This window comes from Oncorhynchus mykiss, chromosome 26 (genome assembly GCF_013265735.2).
Source record: "Oncorhynchus mykiss isolate Arlee chromosome 26, USDA_OmykA_1.1, whole genome shotgun sequence".
In the NCBI taxonomy this organism is placed as follows: Eukaryota; Metazoa; Chordata; class Actinopteri; order Salmoniformes; family Salmonidae; genus Oncorhynchus; species Oncorhynchus mykiss.
The window spans coordinates 51,094,388-51,104,553 of record NC_048590.1 but is presented as its reverse complement, the minus strand read 5'-3'; the positions used below and the strand labels follow the sequence as shown (position 1 = coordinate 51,104,553).

Genomic DNA, 10,166 nt, shown 5'->3' with positions numbered 1-10,166 from the left:
CCCAGTCATGTCAAATCCATAGATTAGAGCCTAATGCATTTTTCAATTGACGGATTTTCCTTATATGAAATGTAAACTCAGTAAAATCTTTGAAAATACTTAATGTTGCGTTTATATTTTTGTTCAGTGTATATAACGACCTGCCCGTATCACTATCGCTATGGGAATGCCCTTTGAACCCAAGGTGAGTTCCAAAGGGAATCACACAACTGTGATCTGGATTCATTTCCACTAGAACATAGTACACTACCACTCTGTACTTGTTGAACAGCCAGTGTGATGTCCTGCGTTGTGTTTGGGATCTGATAAATGCATGATGTTGAGACGGATTGCTCTTCCTGGAACAAAGACATTGATTACAACACCATAAAAAAGTTCACCTTGGGAAACAATTTAAAAAAAAGTTATTGAATTGAATTCAGTAGGACTATAAAATACTGCACATGAACCACATGGATGAAACGTGAAGACAACAGAGAGGAACAGCGTATGTAAAATCATTTATTGGTTGAGGACGTATTATAGTTGACATGGCCTTTCTAGCAGGCTTGGTGGTTAATATTAACAGTACAGCTTCCTACTTCCTCTACTCTTTAGTCTCAGACATGGAGCTTCACCATTCAAAAAAAAATAATCAAAATCATCTTTACATTTACTTGATACACACAGGTGTTTGTGTGTGTGTGTGACGGTGTGGAATGTGTGTGAGGGTTAAACATTATGAGATGGTCAACTATAACAATATACATGATTAAGATCAGATTATGGACAGAGCAGAGCACAGAGCCAGGTTACTATAGCCTGGGTTATACCCTATGGGCCCTGGTCAACAGGAAGCACACCATATAAGGAACAGGGAACCATTTGGGATTCAGACATTATAGTTAAGCAGACAGCATCACTCCAAATAACCTTAGTCAGCCAATCACATCGCTCTATCCCACCCACAGAATCAAGGCTGACTAACTGGCTGGTTCACCAGATGTGATTAAGAAACTAAACACGAGCATCGTATTGGTCCAGACAAACCACATGATCTCAACACGAGGACTTCCTACTCCAGATTACCACATTAACAACACACAGGACCAGTTTCCGGGACACAGATTCAGCAGTTTTGGTCCAGTAGGATTCATGTGAGTCCAGGAGGCCAGCCTGTAATTAAGCAATAAGGCACGGAGAGGGGGTGGTATAGTGCCAATATACCACAGCTAAGGGCTGTTCTTATGCACGACGCAGCGTGGAGTGCCTTGACACAGCCCTTAGCCGTGGTATATTGGCCATATAAACCCCCGAGGTGCCTTATTGCTATTAGAAACTGGTTACCAATGTAATTAAAGCAGTACAAATTAAATGTTGTGTCATACCCGTGGTATACGGTCTGATGTACCACGGCTGTCAGCCAATCAGCATTCAGGGCTTGAACCACCCAGTTTGTAATTCTCTATAAATGGTGAGTGTCAACATCAGGCTGTATTTTGTCTGTTTTACAGCAGGCTAGTGTTCTCCGGAGAATCCAGCTGAGTTTAACACAGCATGCTGGTTTTCTTCCATAGTGAGTAGCATGCCAGGGCTAGGAGCCGGTTCCAGACCACTGTGTGTGTGTGTGGTGTGTTGCTCTCTCCTGTGTCTCTCTCATTACCATGACATTCCTTCACACAGACACTTGACGGCCATCTTTCCTTGTTCCATCGCCATAAGCAACAACAGCCCAGCAGAGAGAAGGAACACAGTGCACATCAAAAATGACGACATTGTACTCTTACTCTCGACATTGTATTCTTCAAATTAAAAAAACAAGTGTAATGAACCCAGATGTTGTTTTCTGTCTAATCTAACCTACTCTCTGACAGGATATGTGTAATCTAAAGAGAATATAGTGACATGGAGTGGCATCTCCTCACAAGTCCAGTATGTATGTAAGCGCTGCATATTAGTCTTTGGCATGGTTCAGTATCGGAGAAGCCCATTGGTTGAGCTGACGTTCACGCCAGACCAATAACAGGAGAGCAGAAGATCAGGTCAATGCTTCATCGTCGTGGATTAAAAACCTCGTATTTACCTGGTTAAATAACATCCACATACGTTTCCCAGTGACATAGAGGGACATAAAATAAAACCATTAAATCGGAGTCTGAATCGATTTAGAAAAAAAAACTGTTTTGATTGAAAGAGATCCACCGTATTATCAATTGTAAGACTTTAATTCTTTAAGACTTTAAATTCTTTACGACAGTATTAAGACATCTATAAACGTTCTTCAGGGCTTGAGACTTTTTCAGAGAGAGGCAGCTGTTCTCATACACTCCTCAGAGTACACTACAGCTGCACCAACCCACCACATCCACCCCAGGAGGTTAAACAGACAGCCCTACCAGGACAATCCACCCCAGGAGGTTAAACAGATAGCCCTACCAGGACAATCCACCCCAGGAGGTTAAACAGACAGCCCTACCAGGACAACCCACCACATCCACCCCAGGAGGTTAAACAGACAGCCCTACCAGGACAACCCACCACATCCACCCCAGGAGGTTAACAGACGGCCCTACCAGGACAACCCACCACATCCACCCCAGGAGGTTAACAGACAGCCCTACCAGGACAACCCACCACATCCACCCCAGGAGGTTAACAGACAGCCCTACCAGGACAACCCACCACATCCACCCCAGGAGGTTAAACAGACAGCCCTACCAGGACAATCCACCCCAGGAGGTTAAACAGACAGCCCTACCAGGACAATCCACCCCAGGAGGTTAAACAGACAGCCCTACCAGGACAACCCACCACATCCACCCCAGGAGGTTAAACAGACAGCTCTACCAGGACAACCCACCACATCCACCCCAGGAGGTTAACAGACAGCCCTACCAGGACAACCCACCACATCCACCCCAGGAGGTTAACAGACAGCCCTACCAGGACAACCCACCACATCCACCCCAGGAGGTTAACAGACAGCCCTACCAGGACAACCCACCACATCCACCCCAGGAGGTTAACAGACAGCCCTACCAGGACAACCCACCACATCCACCCCAGGAGGTTAAACAGACAGCCCTACCAGGACAACCCACCACATCCACCCCAGGAGGTTAAACAGACAGCCCACCACATCCACCCCAGGAGGTTAAACAGACAGCCCTACCAGGACAACCCACCACATCCACCCCAGGAGGTTAACAGACAGCCCTAACAGGACAACCCACCACATCCACCCCAGGAGGTTAAATAGACAGCCCTACCAGGACAACCCACCACATCCACCCCAGGAGGTTAACAGACAGCCCTACCAGGACAACCCACCACATCCACCCCAGGAGGTTAAACAGACAGCCCTACCAGGACAACCCACCACATCCACCCCAGGAGGTTAACAGACAGCCCTACCAGGACAACCCACCACATCCACCCCAGGAGGTTAAACAGACAGCCCACCACATCCACCCCAGGAGGTTAAACAGACAGCCCTACCAGGACAACCCACCACATCCACCCCAGGAGGTTAAACAGACAGCCCTACCAGGACAACCCACCACATCCACCCCAGGAGGTTAAACAGACAGCCCTACCAGGACAACCCACCACATCCACCCCAGGAGGTTAAACAGACAGCCCTACCAGGACAACCCACTACATCCACCCCAGGAGGTTAAACAGACAGCCCTACCAGGACAACCCACCACATCCACCCCAGGAGGTTAAACAGACAGCCCTACCATCACATCAACCTCTCTCTTCCCCCTGTGTAGGAAGCACTGATCAGAACCAAGAGCTTTCAGAACCAAGAGATACAGCAGTCTAGCTAGGGAGGCCTGTCCCGTACCACTGTAGGGGTTGGAGGTCAGGGCCTTATACCACTGTAGGGTTAGAGGTCAGAGGTTAGGATAGTATGTTTAAAACCATGGTTACTTGGTTAGATTACAGTACTGTTCATGTTGCTCTAAACACAGTAAAAAAAAAACAGAAAATAAATCATTCAGAGAAAATTTAAAAAAAGAAAGCGCCTGAAATGAACTGAAAAAACTAAACAATAAGATGTACAGCTGTAGTTCTAACAATAGTATAATAAACAATAATAATAATAATAACAACAACAACAACAACAACAACATGTGTGTATAGATATGTAGGTACTAGAGAGGGCTATTCCAGTTATTTCTCTTCTCCTCAGATAGATGATGTTAGCTGGGTCTCAAATGGAACCCTATTCTCTATAGGGCACGATCACAGCCCCTAGGGCTCTGGTCAAAAGTAGTGCACTACGTAGGGAACAAGGGTGCCATTTGGGACTCACAGTCCCGGTCTGGTTGAGGGCGCCTTGCTCCGGGTTTTGGCACAAGACTTTAACGTCCACGGTGAGATGAGACCAGGGGATTGGCTGAAAATGTATTCCATACGGCGAGATGAGACGACGGGACAGGTCTGGGAGACATGACAGGCTCCGCCTCTTACTGGTCCCCCTCCACTCGCCTCTTGCGGACTGGAGAGAAGACAGGAAGAGGACAAGGAGAAGAGGACAAGGAGGAATTATACAGTGAGATAGAAACTTGATCAAAACACAGCAAACAACATGGTGATCAAACAATCCTAAAACAGTCCCGTGCTGGTCAGAAGAGACAGAAGAGTCCAACCCTATGATTTTAAAGTGCATACAAGCCCCCGTCAGTCAAACCAGCCCACGTCAGAGTCAAACCAGCCCACGTCAGAGTCAAACCAGCCCACGTCAGAGTCAAACCAGCCCACGTCAGAGTCAAACCAGCCGTATGCTAACGAAGAGGTCAATCCAGCTTATGCTAACGAAGAGGTCAAACCAGCCTTATGCTAACGAAGGGGTCAAACCAGCCGTATGCTAACGAAGAAGTCAAACCAGCCGTATGCTAAAGAAGAAGTCAAACCAGCCTTATGCTAACGAATAGTCAAACCAGCCTTATGCTAACGAAGAGGTCAAACCAGCCTTATGCTAACGAAGAAGTCAAACCAGCCTTATGCTAACGAAGAAGTCAAACCAGCCTTATGCTAACGAAGAAGTCAAACCAGCCTTATGCTAACGAAGAAGTCAAACCAGCCTTATGCTAACGAAGGGCTTCAGACAGGACAGGAGGAGAGAGGCCCTGGGCTTCAGACAGGACAGGAGGAGAGAGGCCCTGGGCTTCAGACAGGACAGGAGGAGAGAGGCCCAGGGCTTCAGACAGGACAAGAGGAGAGAGGCCCAGGGCTTCAGACAGGACAGGAGGAGAGAGGCCCAGGGCTTCAGACAGGACAGGAGGAGAGAGGCCCAGGGCTTCAGACAGGACAGGAGGAGAGAGGCCCTGGGCTTCAGACAGGACAGGAGGAGAGAGGCCCTGGGCTTCAGACAGGAGGAGAGAGGCCCAGGGCTTCAGACAGGAGGAGAGAGGCCCAGGGCTTCAGACAGGACAGGAGGAGAGAGGCCCTGGGCTTCAGACAGGACAAGAGGAGAGAGGCCCAGGGCTTCAGACAGGACAAGAGGAGAGAGGCCCAGGGCTTAGGACAAGACAGGAGGAGAGAGGCCCTGGGCTTCAGACAGGACAAGAGGAGAGGCCCAGGGCTTCAGACAGGACAAGACGAGAGGCCCAGGGCTTCAGACAGGACAGGAGGAGAGAGGGAACAATGTCAAACGACAGGAAAGAAAGGAGGAAGAGCTCTTTCAACAGGACTAGAAGAAAAAAGTCTGTCTTCAAGAAGAGAAGCTAAATGTCGTCCTCACCAAAGGCCTGGGTATAAAACAACATGAACCAAATCCACCCACCCTCTGCGTCACCATGGAAACAGCTGGAAATGTGTCTTTGAGATGGTAGAATTATGATATAACACTGTTATAGTAACCCTATCAGACTGACTGTAGTATAATATACTGTGTTATAGTCAGTCAGACTGTAGTATAATATACTGTGTTATAGTAACCCTGTCAGTCAGACTGTAGTATAATATACTGTGTTATAGTAACCCTGTCAGTCTGACTGTAGTATAATATACTGTGTTATAGTAACCCTATCAGACTGACTGTAGTATAATATACTGTGTTATAGTCAGTCAGACTGTAGTATAATATACTGTGTTATAGTCAGTCTGACTGTAGTATAATATACTGTGTTATAGTCAGTCTGACTGTAGTATAATATACTGTGTTATAGTCAGTCTGACTGTAGTATAATATACTGTGTTATAGTAACCCTGTCAGTCTGACTGTAGTTTAATATACTGTGTTATAGTCAGACTGACTGTAGTATAATATACTGTGTTATAGTCAGTCTGACTGTAGTATAATATACTGTGTTATAGTAACCCTGTCAGTCTGACTGTAGTATAATATACTGTGTTATAGTCAGTCTGACTGTAGTATAATATACTGTGTTATAGTAACCCTGTCAGTCTGACTGTAGTATAATATACTGTGTTATAGTAACCCTGTCAGTCTGACTGTAGTATAATATACTGTGTTATAGTAACCCTGTCAGTCTGACTGTAGTATAATATACTGTGTTATAGTAACCCTGTCAGTCTGACTGTAGTATAATATACTGTGTTATAGTAACCCTGTCAGTCTGACTGTAGTATAATATACTGTGTTATAGTCAGTCTGACTGTAGTATAATATACTGTATTATAGTAACCCTGTCAGACTGACTATAGTATAATATACTGTGTTATAGTCAGTCTGACTGTAGTATAATATACTGTATTATAGTAACCCTGTCAGACTGACTGTAGTATAATATACTGTGTTATAGTCAGTCTGACTGTAGTATAATATACTGTATTATAGTAACCCTGTCAGACTGACTGTAGTATAATATACTGTGTTATAGTCACAGACTGTAGTATAATATACTGTGTTATAGGATTGGCCCAAAAGAGGCTAATCCTAAAAGCTGAGTGATGGTGTGTGTGTGTGTGTGTGTGTGTGTGTGTGTGTGTGTGTGTGTGTGTGTGTGTGTGTGTGTGTGTGTGTGTGTGTGTGTGTATAATATACTGTGTTATAGTCAGTCAGACTGTAGTATAATATACTGTGTTATAGTAACCCTGTCAGTCAGACTGTAGTATAATATACTGTGTTATAGTAACCCTGTCAGTCTGACTGTAGTATAATATACTGTGTTATAGTAACCCTATCAGACTGACTGTAGTATAATATACTGTGTTATAGTCAGTCAGACTGTAGTATAATATACTGTGTTATAGTCAGTCTGACTGTAGTATAATATACTGTGTTATAGTCAGTCTGACTGTAGTATAATATACTGTGTTATAGTCAGTCTGACTGTAGTATAATATACTGTGTTATAGTAACCCTGTCAGTCTGACTGTAGTTTAATATACTGTGTTATAGTCAGACTGACTGTAGTATAATATACTGTGTTATAGTCAGTCTGACTGTAGTATAATATACTGTGTTATAGTAACCCTGTCAGTCTGACTGTAGTATAATATACTGTGTTATAGTCAGTCTGACTGTAGTATAATATACTGTGTTATAGTAACCCTGTCAGTCTGACTGTAGTATAATATACTGTGTTATAGTAACCCTGTCAGTCTGACTGTAGTATAATATACTGTGTTATAGTAACCCTGTCAGTCTGACTGTAGTATAATATACTGTGTTATAGTAACCCTGTCAGTCTGACTGTAGTATAATATACTGTGTTATAGTAACCCTGTCAGTCTGACTGTAGTATAATATACTGTGTTATAGTCAGTCTGACTGTAGTATAATATACTGTATTATAGTAACCCTGTCAGACTGACTATAGTATAATATACTGTGTTATAGTCAGTCTGACTGTAGTATAATATACTGTATTATAGTAACCCTGTCAGACTGACTGTAGTATAATATACTGTGTTATAGTCAGTCTGACTGTAGTATAATATACTGTATTATAGTAACCCTGTCAGACTGACTGTAGTATAATATACTGTGTTATAGGATTGGCCCAAAAGAGGCTAATCCTAAAAGCTGAGTGATGGTGTGTGTGTGTGTGTGTGTGTGTGTGTGTGTGTGTGTGTGTGTGTGTGTGTGTGTGTGTGTGTGTGTGTGTGTTCTTACTCAGGTCATTGTTCTTGGTGATAGCAGCAGCAGCTCTAGCCCGTGGGCCTTGCTGACAGAAGTGGTAGCCAAACTTCACTATGCTGTTGTTGTCCTCCAGCATCTTAGCCATCTCCATCTCTACTGAAGTCCCCAGCTGCTGCCTCTGTAGAGACACACACACACACACACACACAAGTCAAGAACTAAACACACACACACACACGTCAAGAACCACACACACACGTCAAGAACTAAACAGACACACACACATCAAGAACCACACACACACATCAAGAACCACACACACACATCAAGAACCACACACACATCAAGAACCACACACATCAAGAACCACACACACATCAAGAACCACACACACACAAGAACCACACACACACACACACACCAAGAACCACACACACCAAGAACCACACACACACACACATCAAGAACCACACACACACATCAAGAACCACACACACACATCAAGAACCACACACACACACTCCGCTTGGTCTGACTCCTGGAGAAGTCAACAGTCCTAAATGTTTGGTGACTGTTAGATGATCTTTCTCCGTTTAGATTTTCTACTTTAGATCTGGTTTTAAGTTCCAGCTGAAAACTTTTTACCATCCTGAAAAATTGGACAAAACCCCTGTAGTGAGTTAGTGTGTGTATAGTTAGTGTGATCATGTATGTGTGTATTTAGTGTGATGTGGGTTTATATTTAGTGTGTGTGTTACCTGGTTGTCTATCTTGATCTCAGTGACCGTGAGTGTGTGTGTGAGTGTGTGTGAGAGTGTGTGTGTGTGTGTGTGTGCTACCTGGTTGTCTACCTTGATCTCAGTGAGTGTGTGTGTGTGTGTGTGATGTGTGTGTGTGTGTGCTACCTGGATGTCTATCTTGATCTCAGTGAGTGTGTGTGTGCGCGCGTGTGTATATTTAGTGTGATGTGTGTGTGTGTGTGTATGTGTTACCTGGTTATCTATCTTGATCTCAGTCAGTGTGTGTGTGTGTGTGTGTTACCTGGTTATCTATCTTGATCTCAGTCAGTGTGTGTGTATATTTAGTGTGTGTATGTGTGTGTGTGTGTGTGTGTGTTACCTGGCTGTCGATCTTGATCTCAGTCAGTGTGTGTGTATATTTAGTGTGTGTGTTTGTGTGTGTTTGTGTGTTACCTGGTTGTCTATCTTGATCTCAGCCAGTGTGTGTGTTACCTGGTTGTCTATCTTGATCTCAGTCAGTGTGTGTGTTACCTGGTTGTCTATCTTGATCTCAGTCAGTGTGTGTGTGTGTGTGTGTGTGTGTGTGTTACCTGGTTGTCTATCTTGATCTCAGTCAGTGTGTGTGTGTGTGTGTGTGTTACCTGGTTGTCTATCTTGATCTCAGTCAGTGTGTGTGTTACCTGGTTGTCTATCTTGATCTCAGTCAGTGTGTGTGTGTTACCTGGTTGTCTATCTTGATCTCAGTCAGTGTGTGTGTGTGTGTGTGTGTGTTACCTGGTTGTCTATCTTGATCTCAGTCAGTGTGTGTGTTACCTGGTTGTCTATCTTGATCTCAGTCAGTGTGTGTGTGTGTGTGTGTGTGTGTGTGTGTGTGTGTGTTACCTGGTTGTCTATCTTGATCTCAGTCAGTGTGTGTGTGTGTTACCTGGTTGTCTATCTTGATCTCAGTCAGTGTGTGTGTGTGTGTGTGTGTGTGTTACCTGGTTGTCTATCTTGATCTCAGTCAGTGTGTCGTTGTCTCGGAGAGAGTCCACCAGAGCAGCAGCACCAGCGCTGGTGATGAAGTTAGACTCCAGGTTGAGACTCCGCAACGACTTGTTCTCCTTCAGCATCTCACTCATCGCCTGGGAGGGGGGGTAGTTAGGAGGGGGTTGGAGCAAAAACCTGCACACACACTTCTTCACAGACAGACATCCAGACAGACATCCAGACAGACAGACACCCAGACAGACACCCAGACAGACACCCAGACAGACATAGACACCCACAGACAGACATCCAGACAGACATCCAGACAGACAGACACCCAGACAGACACCCAGACAGACATAGACACCCACAGACAGACATAGACACCCACAGACAGACATAGACACCCAAAGACAGAC

The 10,166-nt window shown here is 44.7% G+C and overlaps 1 protein-coding gene and 1 long non-coding RNA gene across 7 annotated transcripts in view; one reads left to right on the top strand and one right to left on the bottom strand.

The window, feature by feature from the left end:
* Positions 1–482: 482 nt before the first annotated feature.
* On the top strand, positions 483–3,967 carry LOC118944555. 5 transcript variants are annotated; one of them, XR_005039912.1, is made up of 4 exons: positions 483–2,356; positions 2,437–3,097; positions 3,182–3,423; positions 3,459–3,611. It is a non-coding gene; the product is annotated as an uncharacterized LOC118944555 (long non-coding RNA). The 5 variants fall into 5 exon arrangements; XR_005039914.1 differs by having other exon boundaries at positions 483–3,097; positions 3,182–3,375; positions 3,459–3,967; XR_005039915.1 differs by lacking the exon at positions 3,182–3,423 and adding an exon at positions 3,133–3,181 and having other exon boundaries at positions 483–3,097; positions 3,459–3,967.
* Positions 3,968–4,083: 116 nt separating this feature from the next.
* LOC110519415 (tropomodulin-3-like) overlaps positions 4,084–10,166 on the bottom strand; it is a 43,347-nt gene continuing 37,264 nt past the window's right edge. For both annotated transcript variants that reach the window (XM_036964536.1, XM_036964537.1), the window contains exons 8-10: positions 9,759–9,902; positions 8,072–8,216; positions 4,084–4,486 (exon numbers count right to left, since the gene is read on the bottom strand). In XM_036964536.1, coding sequence (XP_036820431.1) covers positions 4,455–4,486; positions 8,072–8,216; positions 9,759–9,902 — 321 coding nt within the window. In that variant the 3' untranslated portion in view covers positions 4,084–4,454. The remainder of the gene's footprint in view (positions 4,487–8,071; positions 8,217–9,758; positions 9,903–10,166) is intronic.